Consider the following 25,838-nt stretch of genomic DNA (forward strand, 5'->3'; position numbering starts at 1 on the left):
TTAGGCCTGGAAAATCCACCATAGATCAGGTATTCACAATACGCCAATTCTTGGAAAAGACCCGGGAGAATAGGATCGACACACACCCTCTATTTGTCGATTTCAAAGCGTCTGTTCTGCCTTCTCGGGATTGGATAGAGAAGCAACGCGAATAGGTCTGGTGGTGAACGAGGACAAAACGAAGTATATCCTCTCATCACACAAACAGTCAGAGCATATGCGTCTTGGCACACACATCAATGTTGACAGTTACAAGTTTGAAAAAGCAGTCGACTTCGTTTATTTGGGAACCAGCATTCACACTAATAATAATGTCAGCCTTGAAATCCAACGGAGAATCACTCTTGCCAACAAGTGCTACTTTGGACTGAGTAGGCAATTGGGAAGTCCTCTCTCGTGGTACAAAGATCACACTCTATAAGTCACTCATCATGCCTGTGCTGGTGTATGGCGCGGAAGCATGGACAATGAAAGCATATGATGAGGCGGCTCTTGGAGTTTTCGAGAGAAAGATTCTGCGAAAGATTTACGGACCTTTACGCGTTGGTGATGGCGAATATCGCAGACGATTTAGCGATGAGCTGTGTGAGCTTTACAACGATATAGACATAGTGCATCGAATTAAAAAACGGCGTCTCCGCTGGCTTGACCATGTCGTTCAAATGGACAGAAACACTCCTGCNAAACGCTCCTGCTGTGAAAATATTCAACGTAGGGACACGATATCGAACCGAAAATATCGATATTATACTCATTAAAAGTATCGCTGTAAAAATATAGGGTACTCATTAATATAGTAATAAAAAGACTCGATATTCCAAATATCGATACAAAATTCAAAAAATTAAATCTGAATATTGGTCTAATTTTTTAATAAAGAATTAACACTTTGTACTTTAAGAAGTACACCACTGAAGTGGCGCCACATTGCAACCGAAGATAGTACACATTTCTGCGCTGTAAAGCGCAAAATATATTCATATTGCTTAACATATAAATTCCAAAGTAAGTAAGAAGGTTATAGTACGACATAGATTTGCAAGAAATGGAACCCTAGCTAAAAATTTAAAAAATTGTTTGAAAAAAATATTAACAACAAAACTTTCAATCGAAATTTTAGTAAGGTAACGTCACGTCAGATACTTCGGCTGATAAAAAAAGCAGAACAGATTTTTACATTTTGGAATTTGGAAAATTAACCTTAAATATTTCAAATATTACTACAATAAGTTTTATACAAATACTTTTGCCCAATTCCCAGAGCTTTTAAATTTTGACGTTTTCATTTTATTTTCTAACATTTTGTCATACAAATGTCATGCCAGGCCAGATTGGAAATGCCCAATAAAATATATCATTATTCCCATTAACTTTGTAATGTCCATTTACGTTTCGATACCAGTGTGACCAGGTTAGCCTTTTTAAGGCTAGATTTAGCATTTAGTTTTAGGCTATAGCCTCAGAATTTTCGATCTGACTTCGTGGCTGTTTTCTGGCCTTTTTTACTTAAAATATTCATAGTAAAATTTGGCCGGAACTTAGAAAAATACTCAGTATTTCAAAAACTACTATTTACCGTTCAACTGTTGCAATAAAGAGCAAAGCACCATTTCTTTGAGAACATACATATTTCCTTAGCGCTTTCTTAGGTTTTAAAAAATTAGTACTACGAAATCTGCCTAAAACTGAATTTTTGAAACAATTTATTTGTTTGCTTATTTTTAGTGCACTATAATATAGAAAACATTCGTATTTCTATACGCGATTTTTTTTGATTTCTCGTATCCTAAACTGAATCCATTTTGCATACCTTATCGAGTTGACGAAGAGTTTTTAAGGAATGAATATACTGACTTCTTTTTAACTTCATTTTTCATAGGGTATAACTTTTTCTAACCTTTTTTCAAAACCTATTTAGTCTCGCTTTTCGTGATCATCTGGTCACACTGTTCGATACGATACAAGAGTTCTGGTACTCGATTCCAAAAAAAAATCGTTTGAAAACTATCGAGTAAAAAGTATCGGTATCGAATTGCAAAAATATCGATGTGGTATCGTATCGTATCGAAATTCGTGTCCCTAATTCAACGCGGGCCGCGATGCTGGTAACAGACGAAGAGGAAGGCCTCCTCTGCGTTGGAAAGACCAGGTGGAGAAGGACTTGGCTTCACTTGGCATTTCCAATTGGCGTCAGTTAGCGCAGAAGAGAAATGACTGGCGTGCTGTTTTGGACTCGGCCAAAATCGCTTAGGCGGTTACAGCGCCAATAAAGAAGAAGAAGAAGTAGCTTCCTGGCGGCATATAATTTATGTTATAGGGAAATTTCTGTTTAATTCCTTTTAGTGGATAGATTACCTTTACAATAATACCAAACACGTTCACATTGCGGACAACGAATCTTTCGATCATCAAACAAATTTGATACCAAATGAAAGAGGACTAATATAGCTTTCAAAAAGAGATATTTCAGGTCATCAGATCTGCACCGTTCGTTCGATTTTCAAAAATAAGATGTCAAAGTAAAGGGCTTGGCCTGTGGATGTGCAATAAGGTTTTATTTTTTCCGAAAAGAGTTACCACCTGTTACAAATTTTAGTTCAAATTATTTAATAATCAATGCCATTTGATCCGCACCGTTCTTTCGATTTTGAGAAATAAGGTGTAAGATTAAAGGCCTTGGGCTGTAGATGTGTCATGAGGTTTTCGTTTTTCGAAAATAGTTGCCACCTTTTCAAAAAAAGTGCAAAAATGGCGCTTCATATTATTTAAAATTATTATTTATGGTAATTGTAATATTTACCACCATATGGACGTAATAGCGTAGTAATTGAAAATATTTTGAAGTGCGTTGTAACCTTTTTAAAAGTCTAAGGCCCGGTTGCTCAAAGCCTGGTTGGCACAATCTGCGGTTATCGACGTTACTGACACCGTGTTATATGCGTGGAGTCGAAAACGTTGATAGCGATGTTAACCGAAGATTATTGTCCACCAGGGTTTGAGCAACCTGCTCTCATTGTGTTAACTTATACGCAAGTTATACATGTGAAATATGGGTATCAAACGACACATTTTTAAGGAATCTTTAGTTTGAACTTGGTAATTTTTGAAGAGGGTGGCCACCATTAAAAAAATTGTATGTTAATTTTTTATTAAGTTAAATGAATTATTAAAAGATGGGTATGTTTTACCTCTTTCATTTGGTACAAAATTTGGCTGATTTGAATAAGCGGTTTGTTTATTATTACGAAAGGACTTTTGTTTCGGACTTCAACAATATTTGGCCAAGTTTAAATTTTATTGCTGGACTTAAAAAAATAAAAGTCCGAATTTTTTAATTATTATTGGACTTTTTCACAAAAAGATCGAAAAATAAAAAGAATCCAGGATTCTTGTCCAGAAGGTCCTGGGATCAAAGGAACATTGATAACTTTATTCTAGGGCAATATTTTGCCCCGGACTTTTATAACATTGAAAAAAAAAATAACTGTTATTTTCGGTCCCTGGTTTGAACATCTAAAACTACTGCACGAGAAGAAAAACGACAACAACAAAATATTAAGGATAGACGTGGAAGGGAATATACTAACTACAAAAACAAAGAAGGTAAAAATCACAGCCTTCTGCTTGTCAGCAAAAACAAGCCACAACAATTCATCTACCTATTGAGCATCGCAAATACTGCAAAACTAAGAAGACGTACCTAACAAAAGGAAAATAGGTAGTTAATAAGGAGTATAAATACGAGTAACCAACAAAAATTATCCAGAACGAACAATGACACTGAAGATGGCAAAACGCCGAAACCGGTTTATCTCCAAACCAAATTTGACAAAAGATGACGGAAATTCGTCCCAAAATACATCAGTTTTAACTTCCTGTCAGATGGAACATACAATTTTAGATTTTTTGTTTAATTCTCTGAGAGATAGAGAGAGTTAAACCTTATTCTCAATGACAATAATACGGCGAAATTAGGTGTAAAATAGGGGTTGTGCCATACAACTTGCATTCCTTACAAGTTTCATGCATTAAATGTTAAGGCTTATGGTCATATTAAATAAGGCTTATATAAGGCGAAAATGTTTTGGTGGGCTAATTTAAATTCCTACTGAAAAACAGGTCAGTAGTGTTGTGTATTAATAACAATACTTTAACTTAATAATGTAGTTACTATTTATTTACTAGCATAAGCAACCCTGAATTATCTATATTATCTTTGTAATTTAGCTTTACTTAAACTTAATCAAGAGAGTCTTTTCTTGACTACCAACGATATAACAAGTAGTTTTAACTTAGTTCAAATTTGAACTGAGTTTAACTAAACTTCGTTTAAGCTGAGTTTAAACCAGCACTGAAAAACTGACCCTTAATGTTAATTATTTTTGGGTTTATGAATCCTTTTATTTAGTAAAACTTTGTCGTATTCTACAATGTCAGCAATTTTGCAACCACTTTGTATGAGATACTCCAAAACGTGTACTTAATAAACGATACATTATACATATTTATATTGAGTGAAAAGCAATATCTGGAAACTTAAAGGAGATATCCAAAAATGGATAACGCCATTTGCAATATCTCGATTAGTTAGTATGACTGCATTAGTAACTCAATTTGTACTAAATTACCAATAAAATTTTAGTCAATATATCGGAAACTAATCGAGATATCTAAAAAATTAATTACATCAATCGAAAGATCTTATTATAAAATATATATGGGTGTTTCCATACAGTCGTACGCGACATTCGTACGCTTATAGAGTAACGTAAATCTATCAAAAATAGAAGTTACTGAAAAAAAAAGTTTACGGTTATGTTGCAACCAAAGGGTACTATGTTTGAGAAAAAAAATAAGCAGCCTCGAAACTTTGGTGTGGAAAATATCCGTTCAAAACCAGGTGATAACGTACGCGACAAAAAAGGAAGTGGTTTTAAGGCACATATACATATATGCGAAAGAATGCGAATCATGAGAGTTTTTATTTTCTTTAAAAATTCCTGAACTAAGCTAAATAATGTACCTTTACAATCCTTCCATTTTTTAATAGAAATTATCTCTGGTTAGGTTTTATTAAAAAAAATTATAATAATGTACGCGACATAACGTACGTGACAGATTTTTCCTCCATACAATATTTTTACTAGTAACACATACTAAATTAATTTTTTCAGTTCTTCTCTCCACCGTTTCGCGTTTTCAAAACCTTTTTCCGCCATCTGAATACGAAATTTAAAGTTATAAAGCCGTTTGAATTCATTTGCTTGCATTTTCGGTTTACATTTTCATGGAAACACGCATANGGCCCGGCACGACGGGACACACCCCAGCCCGGAAATAAAGAGCCAACTTTTATTGTATGTATACATATGTACATATTTTTAATTTTGCGTTTATGTGCATACGTATATTTACTTAGGCGAATCAATATTTTACATCAAAGATTTTTATAATATATTTTCTGGGAAGTAGAAAAAGTGGAAGGTATTTTATNTAATGTATTTGATTGAAATTTTCTTACTTACAATAACGTATGCCACAAACTTTAAAGGGTAATAAATTTTTTTTTTACTTCGGTTGCAAAGAAAATTTTACTGTATATCTTTAGCTGGAAGAATTCTCGCTTAGGAATTGTAATCTGCATTACCTGCGACTGCCAATATACAAATGACATAGACAAACAATGTTTTTGCATAACGTACGCGACATTAGAATACTATCAGAAGCAAATCAAAAAATTACCGTTATTCGAGCTCTAACTTCTCCTTTTTCTCATTTTTATAGTTAGTTGTTATTGCAAATTTGATTTTAAGATGTAATTGTAATGTTTCAAATCTCTTAATTTAGTTAATAGGAAAGAGAAAATAGTTCATTTCATTAGAGAAAACTGAGTCGAAGAGACATTCAGTTTTACTCTTCCATTTTTGAGTTTTAAAATTCCAATAAGCTGAAATACTTCTATAACATAAAAATTCGAGTATTTTTGTCTTATTAATTCGTCTTAAAAACCCTTTTCAGTTGTTTTTTTTTTCAGTCCTGGTTGACATTTTCATGGAAACACCCATATGTAACTGTCTCTATAACTAAAAATCGCCAAAATGACGCTTACGACAATCTTTTAATCAGGCGACAATATGTACATATCCATATGTAGACTTGTGGTCAAAGGATTTACATAGTATGTACTAGAGATGGGCACGGGCCTAAATTTTCAGGCCCGGCCCGGCACGAGTGCAAAATCAACTTTCAAAAACACGCACGAGCCCGCACGTTAAGAATTTTAGTCGGGCCCGGCCCGGCACGACGGGACACACCCCAGCCCGGAAATAAAGAGCCAACTTTTATTGTATGTATACATATGTACATATTTTTAATTTTGCGTTTATGTGCATACGTATATTTACTTAGGCGAATCAATATTTTACATCAAAGATTTTTATAATATATTTTCTGGGAAGTAGAAAAAGTGGAAGGTATTTTATATACAGATATGTATGTAAACAAAACTACTAAGTATCATATATTTTCTATAGGTTTCCAAATATTTCTGTTTTTGCTTTTCTCTTATCAAACGAGTTTTAAATACGTACAATTTTTTTTTTTTGTATAAACACAAAAGCTCATCTAAATTTTTAGTATTAGCAACGGGATTTTTCGTGCCTTTTCGTACTTTTCTGAAATTTTACTGAACGCCCAGTTCGTGCTGACTGCAAATATTCCGGTCCGTACCCCTGCCAAAAGCCCGGCCCGTGCCCATCTCTAGTATGTACATATGTAGGATTTCATACATATTTGAAATAAGCAGCTGTTTGGTGAAATGAACACATACCTTGTTTATACCGACACAAAGTGCGCTTTGACCTAGTTCGCTGTGATTCAAAACGGATGCATAAACCAAATTTCAATACACCTAGAAATTCAAAAGTGTGTTGACTCGAATTTTCTTTTCAAATCGGTTTTTCATTTCTCAAATCGGTTAGAAAACACGTATAAACACATCATACAATTGACTTGAAATGAAAATAGGCTGGTTTTCTTTATAAAGTCCGTTTTGAATTATATTTATTTATTTTTTAATAAATTTGAATTATTGTTCCTTCCATTTCGCTGAGCCGTGCAAATTAATTATTAAAGAAATATCGAATAAAAACAGTAAATTTTGTTTACTTTTGAAAACTGTTTCAGCAAGTGCGTTATAAAGACACAGCTATAAACTCTTGAAAGAAGTATGTGCAAAGTCAAATCCGTGTTTTGTTAATGCGGTTCTTGCGTAGGTATAAACAAGGTAACAGATAAATATACATGTGCATATGCGTGAGTATTATGAGTATTTATGTATCATATATGTCAGAATTCGTACATATGTCCATATGTATTAAAAATATTATATGTACTTACAATCCAAAATTTCCAGTCTTGCATTGTACGATGCCGCACATATTGATCATACAATTGCCGTACATGTTCGGTCCCTTGACGTGTGACAGGAGCGCCATTAGCTGGAAGAATTGAATGCAAATGTCTGCAAGGAACAGAAAACAAAAATACTGTTATAGTGATACTAGCTAACAATTAGCATACTTTGGATTATGAATCTTTCAAGCACCTCTATTCAAAGAAGCAACGGTAGCATTTTCGTATGAAATATGCATTTAAAGCACTGATGGGCACTGCCTTGCCCGTGGGCGAAGCTCTTTTAAGCTTTCTATACATTTTGTACAGGAATGATAGAATATTCTATCATTCTTGCATTTTGTATAGAGGCGAGCACAGTAAAAGCTCTCGCTGCGCTACGTTGATTTAACCGAATACAGAATTTTGTATCTATACGTAATATATGTACATATATTAAACTGCATCACTCCCCATACAAAAAAAATCGGTACTCTTCCATTGGAATTATAAAATTTAAGTCTTGCACCAATATATTTCGGAAAAATGTTAAGATTTACGTGAGCTGGACCGATTTGAAAATACCTAAAAAAATAGAGTTTTTATGAATAAAAATAGTTTTTTAAGTATTTTTTTAAAAAGCACCTCAGATGACAAAACAGTTTAAGCTTAAAAAATTTGTTTAAAAACTTTTAAAAAATTGTTTCAACGTAATCATAATAATAAGATATTTGATGGTATTTTTCAGGGTGCGGGGAATGATCAAAATACGATATTTCTCAAAACAAATGGCGGCCGAAAATTGAGTGCTTCCAATTTTTCGCGATTGATAAAGTTGCGCTCCGAACAAAAGTATTTGCAATCTCTCACGAGCAATATCAATGTTGGTAAAGATTACGAAAGATAAGATTTCGCTGCAACCGTCGTTCGTTCGATCCTTCGCGATCGTTCGTTGGCTGCGAGCGTTTTTTGTGAAACTCAACTAGTTACTCGTATTGTCAAGATTGAGTTTTTCAACGATCGAGAGCATTCGTCTGGAGGATAAATTATTTATGTATGTATGGAAGTTTGTATGTTTGTAGAATATTAATCACTTTGTGTGAAAAAATGCCTGTATGTGTGTATGTATTTCATTTCATACGCTGACAAAAAATAGAAAGTGCGAAAATCGGCAGATTTTACAACAAACATATGACACCGTTATGGCGTCATTCCGCACAAATGCACAGCAAAGCCACAAACCAAACGCAAATTTTTGGCTCTCACGTTTTCGCATCAAAGAATGAACTGCCTATTCTATTGTCTTGCTAGTATAATAGACTGAAGTTCATTTCTTGAAGGAAACTTAAGTATACAAATTTGTACAATACTAGCCAATTTGTAGAAGATTAACCACTTTGTGTGAAAAAATCCCTTCATTATGTCTATGAAGTTGGCATATGGTATGACGCAAAAAGACAAAAAAAAAAAGCTGTTCTCAGTAGGCTTTCAATAGTTCTAGAGTTCTTGAAAAGGGAACAAAAGTTCTGGATATTTTAGCCGTGTTTTTTACACACATATACATCTACGCTTAACGTGTAAAAAAACAATTATCGCCAATTTCCATTTCAAAACAAGTAATTTGGATTTTATCGACAACTATTCACAAGCACACATAAAGTTTGTCGCTTACAGCTCTATACAATTTTTAAGCGCAGATACGTATGTATGCGTGTAAAAAAACACGCCTTTTGACAAACAAAAAATTGCTTTAAAATCTCTGTATGCCAGATTCACGGAGCATACGACATGTGGCAAAAAGGCAAATAAAAAATTGTTCTGAGCAGCTTTTCAATAGTTCTAGAGCTCCTGAAAAGGAAACAAAAAGCTCTGCACAATTACGCTGAAAATTTTTTTTTTTGAAAAAGTTGAAAAAGAACAATTTAAAAAAAAATTAAATTTAAAACTATTCTGAGTAGCTTTTCAAAAGTTCTAGAGTTCCTGAAAAGGAAAAAGAAACTTCTGCAAAACTACGCCGAAAAAAAGTTTTTTTTTTTCAAAAAAGTCGAAAAAGTTGAATGTTTGAAAAAATAAAAATAAAAATTGTTCTGAGTAGCTTTTCAATAGTTCTAGAGTACCTGAAAAGGAAAAAGAAAGTTCTGCAAAATTACACGGAAAAAAATCGAAAAAGTCGAAAAAGTAAAACTTTTGAAAAAAAAATAAAATTTAAAACTGGTCTGAGTAGCTTTTCAAAAGTTCTAGAGTTCCTGAGAAGGAAAAAGAAAGTTCTGTACAATTACGCCGAAAAAAGATTTTTTTTGCAAAAGTCGAAAAATTTAAATTTTTGAAAAAAATAAAATTTAAAACTGTTCTGAGTAGCTTTTCAAGAGTTCTAGAGTTCCTGAAAAGGAAAAAAAACTTCTGCAAAATAGTTAAATTTTTGAAAAAAAATAAAGTTTAACCCTGTTCTGAGTAGTTTTCCAAAAGTTCTAGAGCTCCTGAAAAGGAAAAAGAAAGTTCTGCAAAATTACGCCGAAAAAACCCCTTTTTTAAGTCAAAAAAGCAAAATTAAAAAAAAAAATTATGCACAATTACGTTGAAAAAATAATAATCGTTTTCCAAACAAAATACATTGGGCGTCAAGAGAAAAGCGTGAATAACTTTCGTCTCAATGCTTTGCCGCAAATTTTTTTTTTGCAAATAATTACTAATAGAACTTACAACAATATTAGCCCAAAACGCGATGCTAAAGCCTTTGAGATGTCAGTAATATTTAAAAAAAAATTTAATAACTTTTATAAAAAAAATGTATGGCCAAATAAAAAATAAAAATGGGAAGAAAACACTATACTATGTCATTAATTTTAGTTTTGACTTAATTTTGAACTATTGTAAAAGTTGCCATTGAATTTTGATAATTTTATTTCTTTACGGTCTTGCAAATTTTCTTATACATATGTATGTATACAGCTATAGTCAAAGATTTAGCACCAAAATTCAAATAGATATTGATTGCAACTTAAGTATGTTTATTTATTTTTTTAATAATTTTCATATATAATTACGGTGACCATCCGTCCTGTATTATACGGGACAGTCCCCTTTTTTTGTCCGTTGTCCTGGTAATTTATTTCATACGGGACGCCAAATGTTCTGTATTTCTTTCAGTGTCCCCTATTTGTCCCGTATTCGGTATTTTGGCGCCTTAACAGCTCATAAAAATGACATGCCTATGAACCAGTTTTTATTTCTAAATCTGGATGCTTGCGATTCGAATCGAGGAACACATATCGATGGCTGAGTGGAAGATCGATCTATCTCGGCAGCCAGTTCGAAAACGCCCTACCTTAGAAAAATTTTCAGGAACGCCCTACTTCAGAATTTTATTGAAATACGATTATAGTTTAAAAAACTAAAACCTCTATTATAATTTCCATTCGTACTGTCATCAGGTATGGAACTTGAGAATAGAAATCGCTGCATCTTTTAGGCGCATCAATATTACATAGCTACATCCCGAGCTAATAAAAGAGAATTTGGTTGAAGAACATCGTATTTCAGAATCCGGTTAAAAATCGCCTTATCTCAAACGAAAATATATTGAAAATGTGCTGAGATAGGGCGTTTTTGAACTGAATTCTGAGATAGGGCATTTTCCAATGAAATTATAAAATAGGGCGTTGTTGAAAAATTTGCTGACATAGGGCGTTTTCGAACTGGCTGCCGAGATAGGTCGATCTTCCACTCAGCCATGGATATGTAGATGGTTTCTGAAGTTATAATTATGCGCTAAAATTTCAAACTTTGTTTACGTATATGGATTGCTGTCCAATGTGCCGGGTGTGAAGGCAATTCTCAAATTTTGTGAAGAGATGTTCATTAGGAGTGCAATGGGGTATAGTCGTTGTGCTGGGTATGCAGTTACTGTCGCACGGCTACACTCAATCCCGACTCTTGCGTCCTCGATTGCGCACTCTGTGCAACGTGAGCAACTCATGTGCGAGATGTGGTAACCAATCCGAGTGGAGCCTTGGGTCACGGCAGAAAGAGAGGGAGCTTTGGTGGGGCCACTCCGACTTATTCGGTTTAAGGGCTCACTGAAGTCTGCAGCGTCTGTTCACCAGTAGGTGCAGGTGCAAGCGGGTGTGTGTCTTGGAGCAAGCGGCCCGCTTTATAAACGTGCATTCGGTTACGAAACCACCCCCGTCCCAACAATGGGTTGTGCGCTGGGTTTGGGACCCGCCACGTAAAAACAGGCTCCAACGAAAAAGAGGTACGAAGCTTCGGATGAGAACCACGGCAATCCATTAAAGGACTACGATTTGACGGCATGCACCTGGAATGTCCGAACCCTTAATGGGGAGGGTGCCTCTGCCCGGCTGGTTGAAGTCCTCGTAAGAGCGAAAGCTGACCTCACCGCCAGCCAAGAAATGCGTTGGATGGGGCAAGGCAAGCAATGCCTGGGGCCTTGCGACGTATACTACAGCTGCCATGTACAGGAGCGCGAATTCGGTGTTGGATTTGTGCTGGGAAAGAGACTCCGTCGCCGAGTACTGTCGTTCACCCCGGTGGGCGAGCGTCTAGCCATAACCCGCATCAAAGCCAAATTCTTCATCATCTGGCTGATCGGCGCCCATGCCCCGACGGAAGAGAAGGATGAGGTATCCTAGGATCTCTTCTATGAGCGCTTGGAGCGAACGTATGAGCGCTGCCCCCGCCACGATATCAAAGTCGTGCTTGGCGACTTCAATGCCAGGGTGGGCAAGGAAGGGATCTTTGGAACCACCGTCGGAAAATTCAGCCTCCACGACGAAACGTCCGACAACGGACTGAGGCTGATCGACTTCACCGGGGCCCAAAACATGGTAGTATGCAGTACTAGGTTCAAGAATAAAAAGATTTATCAAGCTACGTGGCTGTCTCCAGATCGAAAAACGAGAAATCAAATCGATCATGTTGTGATAGGCGGAAGGCATGCTTCCAGCGTTTTGGACGTACGTACACTTCGAGGGCCAAACATCGACTCGGACCACTATCTTGTTGCAGCCAAGATACGCACCCGCCTCTGTGCAGAAAAAGCCCAAATATGCAAGGAAAGCTTAACGTCGAAAAGCTGCAATCACAGCAGACAGCCAATGCATTCACTACTCGACTCTCACACCTGCTCTCAGAGAGCACTCTTCTACAAACCGACATATGCGACAGATACGTATGTATGCGTGTAAAAAAACACGCCTTTTGACAAACAAAAAATTGCTTTAAAATCTCTGTATGCCAGATTCACGGAGCATACGACATGTGGCAAAAAGGCAAATAAAAAATTGTTCTGAGCAGCTTTTCAATAGTTCTAGAGCTCCTGAAAAGGAAACAAAAAGCTCTGCACAATTACGCTGAAAATTTTTTTTTTTGAAAAAGTTGAAAAAGAACAATTTAAAAAAAAATTTAATTTAAAACTATTCTGAGTAGCTTTTCAAAAGTTCTAGAGTTCCTGAAAAGGAAAAAGAAACTTCTGCAAAACTACGCCGAAAAAAAGTTTTTTTTTTTTCAAAAAAGTCGAAAAAGTTGAATGTTTGAAAAAATAAAAATAAAAATTGTTCTGAGTAGCTTTTCAATAGTTCTAGAGTACCTGAAAAGGAAAAAGAAAGTTCTGCAAAATTACGCGGAAAAAAATCGAAAAAGTCGAAAAAGTAAAACTTTTGAAAAAAAAATAAAATTTAAAACTGGTCTGAGTAGCTTTTCAAAAGTTCTAGAGTTCCTGAGAAGGAAAAAGAAAGTTCTGTACAATTACGCCGAANCCCGCCGCCGAAAAGTAGTCGGATTTCAGCGATCCCGAAAGAGCAACTGGTACGATGAGGAGTGTCAGGAAGCTGCAGAGAAAAAAGATGACGCCTACAGGGTCACGCTGCGATCGTGCGTAACCTGCGCTATGTGGGACCGCTATAGGGAGCTGAAGAGGGAAGCGAGACGTATTTGCCGCAATAAGAAGAGAGAGGCCGAAATACGTGAGTGCGAAGAGCTTGAGATGCTGGCCGACAGGAAGAACGCCCGAAAATTCTACCAGAAGGTTAGGCGACTTACGGAAGGTTTCAAGACCGGAGCGAACTCCTGTAAGAACAACAATGGCGAACTAGACGAACCCGAGTCCCCAGTCGTTGATGATGGAGTAGCTGTCCCACCGCCTGACTATGACGAGGTACGAATAGCGATTACTCGGCTGAAAAACAACAAAGCTGCTGGAGCTAACAGCCTGCCAGCTGAGCAAGTACGATATGGGCAGCGAATTAAAATACAGCGGCTCCGCTGGCTTGGCCATGTCGATCGAATGGACAGAAACGCTCCTGCTTTGAAAATATTCAAAGCGGGCCGCGATGCTGGTAACAGAGGAAGAGGAAGGCCTCCTCAGCGTTGGAAAGACCAGGTGGAGAAGGACTTGGCTTCACTTGGTATTTCCAATTGGCATCAGTTAGCACAGAAGAGAAATGACTGGCGTGCTGTTTTGGACTCGGCCAAAATCGCTTAGGCGGTTATAGCGCCAATAAAGATGAAGAAGAAGAAGTGTATCCTAATACACAGAAACTGAATACATTGCTGCTCTCTTCCTGTTTATGGAAACGAATATCGTCGTTTAAAGTACAAAACCGCGTATCGTCATTCTGCAAAACGGCGTAACTGACATTGGCTGCCAAAATGGGATTTGCTCACACAAACTCTTGGCATACTCCTTATCCATTCGTCCTGAAATATACCAGCCAGAAATGCGATTGCTTTATAAAAAAGAGAACCGTTTTGAAATATGAATGTCTTAACTCTCTAGAAAATCTTATCTTGATACGCGGTTTTGCATTTTGTTGATACGCGGCTTTGTACTTTAAACCACGATATGTATCTTGCTTATGTACAATGGAATATTCATACTTATGTATCTGCCCGTAAACTCTCACGCGTTTATCCCACACATTAGATAGTTTATAAATATATTTGTACGCATATCACTATATTTTTTGAATTTAAATGTAAATTAAATTGACTTTCATAGAGTCCAATTGTACTGGTCTACAGCAAAAATGTTCTATGGATGCCACTATCCCATTCCAATGTAGAATTGCTCGGTGATTCCGAAAATCGAGTTAATTTTTTTTCTGTGGATACGTTTTCGAGATATTTTCAATTTACAGTTATTCAGCTTAAAGCAAAAATTGGTTCATTTTAATCACGTATATCTTGCGAACCAATTTAACAATCTTAATATAAAATACGGCAATTGAAATCTAATAAAATTCTCCATAAACCGTATATACATCACTTTCCGGATAGGACTTTAAGTTTCTGACAAATTAATTTATCATTCCAGTTTTTTTATTTATTAATGAAAAAATAAAAATAAAAATAAAACTTTAACAGAAGAAAAATTTCAAAAATAACAGGTTCAGTGCCATATTTTTGCACTTGTTTTGCTAAAGCCTGTTCTATTACAAAAAAAAAAATGAAATTACTAATGAAGACAATCGATGGATAAATAAGAAATAATGAGTGGTCAAAAGAAAATGCGCAAAGATTTTTTGTATGAAAAATGAGCAAGAAAGAAAGTTANGAAACGCTCCTGCTTTGAAAATATTCAAAGCGGGCCGCGATGCTGGTAACAGAGGAAGAGGAAGGCCTCCTCAGCGTTGGAAAGACCAGGTGGAGAAGGACTTGGCTTCACTTGGGATTTCCAATTGGCATCAGTTAGCACAGAAGAGAAATGACTGGCGTGCTGTTTTGGACTCGGCCAAAATCGCTTAGGCGGTTATAGCGCCAATAAAGATGAAGAAGAAGAAGTGTATCCTAATACACAGAAACTGAATACATTGCTGCTCTCTTCCTGTTTATGGAAACGAATATCGTCGTTTAAAGTACAAAACCGCGTATCGTCATTCTGCAAAACGGCGTAACTGACATTGGCTGCCAAAATGGGATTTGCTCACACAAACTCTTGGCATACTCCTTATCCATTCGTCCTGAAATATACCAGCCAGAAATGCGATTGCTTTATAAAAAAGAGAACCGTTTTGAAATATGAATGTCTTAACTCTCTAGAAAATCTTATCTTGATACGCGGTTTTGCATTTTGTTGATACGCGGCTTTGTACTTTAAACCACGATATGTATCTTGCTTATGTACAATGGAATATTCATACTTATGTATCTGCCCGTAAACTCTCACGCGTTTATCCCACACATTAGATAGTTTATAAATATATTTGTACGCATATCACTATATTTTTTGAATTTAAATGTAAATTAAATTGACTTTCATAGAGTCCAATTGTACTGGTCTACAGCAAAAATGTTCTATGGATGCCACTATCCCATTCCAATGTAGAATTGCTCGGTGATTCCGAAAATCGAGTTAATTTTTTTTCTGTGGATACGTTTTCGAGATATTTTCAATTTACAGTTATTCAGCTTAAAGCAAAAATTGGTTCATTTTAATCACGTATATCTTGCGAACCAATTTAACAATCTTAATATAAAATACGGCAATTGAAATCTAATAAAATTCTCCATAAACCGTATATACATCACTTTCCGGATAGGACTTTAAGTTTCTGACAAATTAATTTATCATTCCAGTTTTTTTATTTATTAATGAAAAAATAAAAATAAAAATAAAACTTTAACAGAAGAAAAATTTCAAAAATAACAGGTTCAGTGCCATATTTTTGCACTTGTTTTGCTAAAGCCTGTTCTATTACAAAAAAAAAAATGAAATTACTAATGAAGACAATCGATGGATAAATAAGAAATAATGAGTGGTCAAAAGAAAATGCGCAAAGATTTTTTGTATGAAAAATGAGCAAGAAAGAAAGTTACTCATACGCCACGTATTTACACATGATTAACATCTCTTTTTAAGATTGTTAAATTGGTTCGTAAGATGTACGTGATTAAGTGGAACCACTTATTGTTTTAAGCTGAATAACGGTAAATTGGAAATATCTCGAAAACGTATCCATAGAAAAAAAATAACTCGATTTTCGGAATCACCGAGCAATTCTACATAGAAATTGGATAGTGCCGTCTAGAGAACAAAAACCAACCTAACCAGTGTTATCTGTTTAAAATAAAGCTCGTCATCGAAAAGTCGAAACGGAATGTTTTTCAGTTACCATTCCAACACAACACTTTAAAAAATCTTTTTTATTTAATTTTAGACCAAATCGGTTAGAGTTTCGGCGTTTTGAAACGTTTTGTAGCTTGTAAATGGAACGCTTTCATCAAAGTTATGTTTGTGTGTGGTCTTGTAATGTCTTTTAATGTTTCCTAATATGTACCCTTTAAGTTGTTTTTCGCACAAAAGGCACTTCGAAAAATTGCTGTCTTTTGTCTTGCCAATACTCGATACTTTGCCCATTTTTATATCAAAAAAGCGAGCGTATCAAAATATACTTAATACAAAGATTTTTTTACCCACGCTACGAAAAGGTAGGCAAAGTTTTCTCTAACGCTCGTTTGCTCAAGTATTTATCGCGGTAAGATACGATCGCAAGATGGTCTAATATGAGAAGATCGCAGTTTTAAGCGTTCCCGAGTGAATTTTTCCGCACCCTGGTGGTTTTGAACTTTTTTCAAAGATTGGTTTAAGAAAAACTTGTATAACTCAGCCAAGCCAAAACTTTACCGATTTTGACTTTTGATGTATCATTGGAAAGGTATTTCCTCACCCTTTTTCTTTGCAAATAAACTCACTCAAAGTGTGAAAGATAAAGGTAAGGTGAACGAGCGTGATTCCAAGTTGAATTTAGATGTGTTGATATTTGGGACGTGAACTAGTTTCTTTGAAATGACAAGGGTGAGAAAATACCTTTCCAATGATATCTCATAAGTCTAAATCGGTACATTTTTGGCTGAGTTTATCAAGTTTTTCTTAAAACAATCTTCGAAAAAAGTTCAAAAAACGGCATCAAAAATCTCATTATTAAGATTCTGTTGAAAAAATTTTTAAATTTTTGTATGCAGATTTTTTAACCTTAAACTGTTTTGTCATCTGACGGGATTTTTTTTTTCAAAAAACCTTTACGAAACTATTTTTGTTTATAAAAAATTCAATTTTTGGAGGTATTTTCAAATCGGTCCACCTCACGTAAATCTTAATATGTATGTATTTTTCCGAAATATTTTTGTGCAAGTCTTCAAATATGATAAATTTCTTAGGTGATACAGTGCAATATATATGTCTGTATGTACATCTCTTTTTGTCTGCTGAATACCAACCATTCGAGTTACACATCGATGGTCAAACATTAACAACTCTTAGCTGATATCGTGGTTAAATATTGAAAACTCATAAATGGCAAATTTTTAAAATTGAGTTACATATGTATGCACCCTCGCTAGGGCAGGCACCTTGCCGTTGGTACGGGGGCTTAGCTGAATCTCCATTCAGCCCTTCCCTGGACTGGGGTAACGCAGACGCTTTCAGCTTCTGCGCTACCCCCCTTCCAGCTTAGGGCTGCTGGCGGACAGTGACCAAGAACTGCCACCTCCTAATCCAGGGTGTAACGTGACACCGTGCCCATTGGACGGTTTGCAGCCAGGAGGGAAAACCAGTTGTATTTTAACGGCGCCTTCTCGACACCGGGCCGCCTCGATCAGTAACGGTGACTTTACTGCCGCAACGGGCGCTGTCGCGGCGGAAGACTGGGATCCCCAGCAACTACCTAGACCTCTACGCCTGACTGGTCAGACATGCGGTCGTACGAACAAGATGAAGACAACTAAAGAACAACACAACAACAACAAAAACAAAAACAAGGAACTAACAAGCAACAACAACAGCAGCAACAAAAACTAGGAGCGATAATAGCACAAAGGCAAAAGTGAAGTTAAAAGGCACCAAGCAAGAGGAACGGAGGAAGAGCTTCCTAGAGGGCCTCTCCCACGCTGAAGCGGCACTCTTCATCTTCCACGAGAGGGCTTTGAGAGAGGACAGAGGGGAATGAGACTAAGAGCGGTAGTGTGAGAAGGATGTACCATAGCGAGTCATTGCGCGGGCAAACCAGGTCCTCCAGTCAGTCCGGATCGACGACCTCGCGCAACTCTTTGACGAAGGAGAGAGAACGCCACTCGGATAGAAGGGAGAATCCGCCAACTCTTCCTCACGCAGGGAAGCCCGGTTCGCTGACCGACTCCAGGAGGTTGGGTGTCAGCGGCTCCGGGGCGAGGCACTACGTGAGGTATCTTGAATAAGGCAAAACTTCCGAGGTAGGTAGGGAGCTGGCTCTCTCTACATCGACCCCACAAGGGTCGAGTAAGCGGGACCTGAGCGCAATAGCAGAACGACCGCACCCGCGAATGAGCGGGCATCAGCAGCAGGCCAGACAGTTTGGCTCTCGCGTACAGACCGCACCCGCCGTTGGGATGAAGAGCGGGCATACCGGCGAGGGTCATAAAACCGAACAGCACCATGCTACGGGTGGGACATAGTCGCTATGAGGAGGAGGAGGGCTCCGGTGAGACCGCACCCGCAATGCGGAAGAGCGGGTATTTAAAATCAAACACTCCGGCCCCAAAGAAGCAGCGGGAGTATCTACCCCCTTCGACATCGGAACCCGGGGGTAGGCAACTGGAGCCAACGGGTTCTCGGGGGGGAGAAGGGCAGACGCCTAGTTACTCGGATGCACTAGGGGGCATCAGGGTTGCGGTGTTGCCTAGTGACTACCGTGCGGAGGCGCTGAGTCCGGATAAGCTAACCGCCCTCCAGGACGCCATAATGGACGAGATGTTCAAAGGGTGGACGCATCCGCGTGCATTTTTCGGGGTGTACTTCCATCCAGGCAAGCTCCTGGAATATGCAAAGATGAGGGCGCGGCTAAATGGTTAGAGGGAGTCACCGAAACTAGAAAGCTAGAAGGGGGCCCTGCTGTGCGTGAAACGGGGAGATGATACCCCACTCATGCACAACATGACCATCTTCCTGCCGAGAAGTGCTGACAAATCGTCAGACTACGCGTTGGGGCTGGCTAAGGGCGCAAAACGGGGGTCTTAACACCCCAGCGTGGTACAAGCTGAACTACAGGTTCAGTTTTGTTACCATGCGGCCCTGGCGACCGAAGGCTGCGGAAGAGAAGGAGGGAGGCGAGGAAGCTATTCAGGTAGATGAAAGTCTGCCGGCTGAAGCAACCTTACAGGCAACCACATCGGCTGAGGGCGCGCAGGCCTCTGAGCCTCCGGCAAAATCTTCCGATAAACGAGGCACCAATGAGCGAGATCCAGCAGCTCTTACACAGGGGCAATTCCCCTCTACGCAGGAGTTGCTCGAGGGTATAGACCTGCGAAGGCTAAAACTAGACAGGGGAAGCGGGAGCGAATAAGGTTCGCAGATCAACCTGCACCACGCGGTTGCCGCCTCGGCTGTAATTGCGAGCAGGTTTTTTACGGACGATCTGGCCATAGTACTGATACAGGAGCCGTGGACATACAGGGGCCAGGTAAGGGGCCTCAAAGGAACACACAGTAATATAATATGGGACCTCTCTGTTGAGAGGCCTAGAGCATGTGTAATGGCCAGGAATGATATTGATTTTTTCTGCATTACAGTTTTTAAGCCAGGACCTAGTAGCAGTACAAGGACGCTTTGGGTGGAAGGAAGACCCAGGGACATCGTGTTTGCTGCCGCATATTTTCCGGGTGATAACTACAACATTCCCCCCGCAGAGGTACAAGACCTGGTGGCGAATTGCAGAAGAGCCCGACTTCCTCTTATCCTTGGTTCCGATGCGAATGCCCACCACGTTGAGTGGGGCAGTACCGACATACACAAACGGGGTGAGTCTTTACTCGAGTACATTATATGTGAGGATCTGTATACAGGGTGTCCCAGAACTCAACGTCAAGCCGAAACGGAGTGACAGGATTGATTGTAACCATCATGAGAAAAATCAGAAAAAAAATCTATCCCATGCAGTTTGAAAATTATGGGCATTTAAGAAAAACCTAGAAATTTGGTCAAACAGTAACCATTTTTCGGTTATTGTGGTTAATTTTTATTATTTTTGTTCATTTAAACTATGGAACCTTAACCCTAAATAACATTTCTAGAACCCAAGTCAAAAATAATGACGCAATTGCCCCAAGTTTTCTAGAATTAAGACTATTTGTTAAACTATGAATTTAAAATTTTTATAATTTGTCGACTTTTAAAGGCCCTCCAATTAAAAAAAATGTACTAAAGTGCCTTTGCAAGTGCCATTAAAAGTTCGCGTATTTAATCAGGATTGTAAAATCGTACAATACTTGTTAGTTTCATACTAAAAAAAACGAGTAAAAAAATAAAACCCTCAAGTAACCCGATTTTTGCTAACCCATTTTACTCAGTTCAAATGTTTTTTATTCGCACAAGGTCTTGGTAGGTTCTTAATTTTACGGCAAAATGATGAGAGAGATGGATAGTGGACATGTTTGCTATGAGCGAGCGAGACAGATAGTGACGCCACTTTTACCAAAGTCAACAAAAGTAAGTAAAATTAATAAAATAATGACAAATCTTGACCTAGTTTAGTTTAGGTTTATTGGAATAAAAGTCAGATAGGGAAATAACATTTTTTATTACAATAAATGTTCAAATTGTTTACCATCAGCCCCAATACACGCCCTACATCTTCTTAAAAAAGATCTACTTATTAGCCGGGCATATCCTCGAGAGTGGATGTCCTCAGCAGCTTGAGAAATTCGTTCACGCAGCTCGGCTACGCTCTCAATAGGCTTTGAATAAACTTTTATTAAATGTGGATTCGCCACATGCCACTCGTGAAAATTGTGTAAGTTTATGTAACCATCTTTTTTAAATGTAGATCCATCTAACCAGAGAATATTTTGGATGAATTGGGGATTTTCATTATGCCTCTGTAGCATTGTTCTACAAAATGAAATCCTTTCAGGATAATCTCGAGGAAGAAGACTTTGAACTCGTTGTACGTGAAACGGATGCATTTCGTCTCTTTGTAAAATACGATGTGCTGTGCTTTTGGGTATTCCCGTTCTTTCTTCAATTTAACGAACGGAAATACTTGGGTCATCTGCGACCTCTTGCAACACTTCTTCCTCGTAAGGAAAGCGAGCTCTACCTCCAGCCCGTATTTGATTCGGAAAATGGCCGCCCTCTGTGAGTGAACGGTGCACATTAACAAACACGCGGTGATCCCGATAGCGCTCTAAATTTGGATATCTTTCCCGATAAAGTCTAGCGGCGGCACTTTCGTTGCATCTGCATTCTCCATAAATGAGGTGTATGTTCGCATATTCTTGTGAAGTGTAGCGCGTAGACATGGTAGATAACAAGGATGTCAACACAAAAGTCCAATTCCCAAAGAGAGAAGCCAAAGTTGCCGGTATGTAATCAACAAGTCCAATTCACAAAAATCCAAGTCCAAAAAGCCAAAGTTGGCAGTACTAAATCAACACAAGCGAATACGGAAAGGACGAATGAGCGAAACGTACTAACTGCAGTGTTGCCGTTACAGCGTCAGACTGGTGTTAGACTGGTAGCATAGCCATTTGCTTGGTATGGCGACTGTATCTGTTTCATTCGCACGCGTTTAAACGACGCATCTCCGTCTCACTGCGTGGCGTCACTATCTGCCTCGCTCGCTCATGGCAAACATGACCACTATCCATCTCTCTCATCATTTTGCCGTAAAATTAAGAACCTACCAAGAGCTTGTGCGAATAAAAAACATTTGAACTGAGTAGAATGGGTTAGCGAAAATCGGGTTACTTGAGGTTTTTATTTTTTTACTCGTGTTTTTTAGTATGAAACTAACAAGTATTGTACCATGTACCATGTACTTTTAATGGCACTTGCCAAGGCACTTTAGTACTTTTTTTTTTAAAGGAGGGCCTTTCAAAGTCGACAAATTATAAAAACTTTAAATTCATAGTTTAACAAATAGTCTTAATTCTAGAAAACTTGGGGCAATTGTGTCATTATATTTGACTTAGGTTCTAGAAATGTTATTTAGGGTTAAGGTTCCAAAGTTTAAATGAACAAAAATAATAAAAATTAACCACAATAACCGAAAAATGGTTACAGTTTGATCGAATTTCTAGGTTTTTCTTAAATGCCCATAATTTTCAAACTGCATGGGATAGATTCTTTTCTGATTTTTCTCATGATGGTTACAATCAATCCTGTCACCCCATTGCGGCTTGACGTTGAGTTCTGGGACACCTTGTATAAACAATGTTGGGCAATGTCCAACATTTGTCACTAGATCCCGGCAGGAAGTCTTTGACCTGACTCTCAGTTATGATCTGTGTAATAATCTGATTGGACAATGGTGGGAGTCTTCCGAACCCCCCCCAGGAACACCAACTGGGAAAATTATAGGAAATTACTAGATTTTAACCTACCCGGGTTAGAGAGGGACCACAAAAAAGGTGGCTGTATGGCATTAGAGCATAAAGTTAATAAGCTAACAGATATAATGGCTGATGCCTTTAACTATAGCTGCCCCGAGACCCAACTAAGAAGGAAGGGGAAAACTGTGTGGTGGTCTCGGGAACTCTCATCCCTTCGGAAAGACACGCGCAGGCTGTTCAATAAGGCTAGGCGCACGGGATGCTGGGCAGCGTATGCGGCTAGTCTAACAAAGCAAAGAGATTAGGAAAGCGAAGAGGGAAAGTTTCATAACCTTCTGTGAAGGCATTTCGAATACCCCGGCCGTCGCGAGGTTACATAAGGCTATAGCCAAGGAAACTAAATCGGAGCTTGCGCTTAAGCTTGCAGATCGACCCTACACTAACAGTCGGGAGGAGAGGGCAACTGTCTTGATGCTAGCACACTTCCCGGAGGCCTTTAACCTAATGGCGGAGCTGGAGCTCCAGCAAACTAGGCCGCGACCATCTGATTGGAGACTGACGAGAAGTATATTCACTCAGGCTTCAGTCGGATGGGCGCTGGGCTCGTTTGAGCGCTACAAAGCTGCAGGGGTAGATGGCATCCGGCCAGTGATGTTACAGCAGGGCAGGGAGAGTGTAATACCCCATCTTGTGGACATAATGAGAAGCAGTCTTGCGGAAGCGTATGTCCCACAGATGTGGCGAAGGGGGCGAGTAATCTTCATCTCGAAAGTGGGTAAAAGAGATTACTCGCTAGCGAAGTCGCTTAGACCAATAAGCTTAACCTCCTTTGTGTTAAAAGTAATGGAGAATAATATAGATAACCACATTAGATCTACCATTCTGAGGAATATACCCCTTCACACCTGTCAGCATGCATACAGGGCTGGAAGGTCCACGGAAACAGCCCTATACCAACTGACAACCGAGATTTAGGGAGCCCTCGAATGCGGTGAATCAGTGCTTTGCGCCTTTCTCAATATAGAGGGAACGTTTGACAACACGTGACACTCTGGAGTGCGCAGGGTACTGGAGCGGAGAAACGTGCAGCCAGCGATCTGCAATTGGGTAGATGCGCTCCTGCGTACAAGAATTGCTGAAACCGAGGTAGGGGACAGCGTGGTACAACTTCAGACAGCAAAGGGTTGCCCGCGGGGAGGGGTCTTTTCACCCCTTCTTTGGAGCTTAGTGGTGGATGAACTCCTTCAACTTCTCTCTGACAATGGTATCCGCTGCCAAGGCTATTCGGATAATATAGTGATAATTGCCAGGGGGAAGTTTGAGAGCACCCTCTGCGACATCATTCAAAGAGGCTTAAGACTGACGAAGGGATGGTGGGATAAGTTAGGGCTTATCATAAATCCTGCCAAAACCGCCATCATTCTTTACTAGGAAAAGAGCCCTTCCGGGCATGAGGAACATAACCTTGGAGGGGGTCGTGGTTAGCGTCGCCAGCGAAGTGAAATATCTGAGACTAGTCCTAGACACCAAACTTTTATGGAAGAAACATGTGGACGCGATCACCTCCAGGGCCACAAAACCTTTAATGGTGTCTAAGCGTCTGGCGGGAAATCCTGGGTTGTATGTCCAGAATCCTAAGATGGCTTTACATCATGATAGTAAAGTCAATGATAACCTATGGAGCGGTAGCTTGGGTTTCAAGAACTACTCTAGCCGCGGTGAGACAATCGCTCACCAAGCTACAACGACTGGCATGTGTTTGAATAGCAGGAGCGATGGGCATATGTCCGACGACAGCGCTGGAAGTAGTCTTTGAACTCGAGCCTCTTCATATAACCATAGCGCAGGCAGCCAAAAGAACTCTGCTTAACATTTCGAGAGAGGGATTTAGAAAAGGTAAAGTCATTTCCTCTAGGAGTATGGAGAATCTAGGGTCCTCGCTGCCACTAGCCCTGTGACCTAGAGATGACATAGGAAAGACCATAGCCTTTGAGAAGAAATTCAAAATAGAGCTTTGCAGTAAAGCGACCTGGAGTGTCTCCGCTTACGAGGCATTACTTCAGGGTTGCACTGTACACGGATGGCTCGAAGACCCCAGGAGGAATAGGTGCTGGAATTGTTGGACCCAGGGCCAAGATTTCTGTTCCTAAGGGGATATATCTGAGCATCTTTCAAGCAGAAGTTTACGCTATCTACCTATGTGCGGATACAATCATGGGTAGAGGGTATAGAAACGAGATAATCATAATCCTAAGCGATAGCCAGGCAGAACTCAAGGCCCTCATATCCTATGAGGTCAAATCGTCGCTGGTCCTGGAGTGCATTGAGCAGCTTAACTCCCTANTCGGATAATATAGTGATAATTGCCAGGGGGAAGTTTGAGAGCACCCTCTGCGACATCATTCAAAGAGGCTTAAGACTGACGAAGGGATGGTGGGATAAGTTAGGGCTTATCATAAATCCTGCCAAAACCGCCATCATTCTTTACTAGGAAAAGAGCCCTTCCGGGCATGAGGAACATAACCTTGGAGGGGGTCGTGGTTAGCGTCGCCAGCGAAGTGAAATATCTGAGACTAGTCCTAGACACCAAACTTTTATGGAAGAAACATGTGGACGCGATCACCTCCAGGGCCACAAAACCTTTAATGGTGTCTAAGCGTCTGGCGGGAAATCCTGGGTTGTATGTCCAGAATCCTAAGATGGCTTTACATCATGATAGTAAAGTCAATGATAACCTATGGAGCGGTAGCTTGGGTTTCAAGAACTACTCTAGCCGCGGTGAGACAATCGCTCACCAAGCTACAACGACTGGCATGTGTTTGAATAGCAGGAGCGATGGGCATATGTCCGACGACAGCGCTGGAAGTAGTCTTTGAACTCGAGCCTCTTCATATAACCATAGCGCAGGCAGCCAAAAGAACTCTGCTTAACATTTCGAGAGAGGGATTTAGAAAAGGTAAAGTCATTTCCTCTAGGAGTATGGAGAATCTAGGGTCCTCGCTGCCACTAGCCCTGTGACCTAGAGATGACATAGGAAAGACCATAGCCTTTGAGAAGAAATTCAAAATAGAGCTTTGCAGTAAAGCGACCTGGAGTGTCTCCGCTTACGAGGCATTACTTCAGGGTTG

General features: G+C 39.0%; 1 protein-coding gene across 2 annotated transcripts in view; it reads right to left on the minus strand.

The window, feature by feature from the left end:
* The window catches only part of Mondo (MLX interacting protein mondo), a 419,132-nt gene that overhangs the window by 24,957 nt on the left and 368,337 nt on the right, over positions 1-25,838 (minus strand). For both annotated transcript variants that reach the window (XM_017638582.1, XM_017638574.1), the window contains exon 12: positions 7,399-7,522. In XM_017638582.1, coding sequence (XP_017494071.1) covers positions 7,399-7,522 — 124 coding nt within the window. The remainder of the gene's footprint in view (positions 1-7,398; positions 7,523-25,838) is intronic.

The sequence above is a fragment of the Rhagoletis zephyria genome, unplaced genomic scaffold, assembly GCF_001687245.7.
Source record: "Rhagoletis zephyria isolate East Lansing unplaced genomic scaffold, Rhagoletis_zephyria_1.1 Rzeph_scaffold_00144, whole genome shotgun sequence".
NCBI lineage: Eukaryota > Metazoa > Arthropoda > Insecta > Diptera > Tephritidae > Rhagoletis > Rhagoletis zephyria.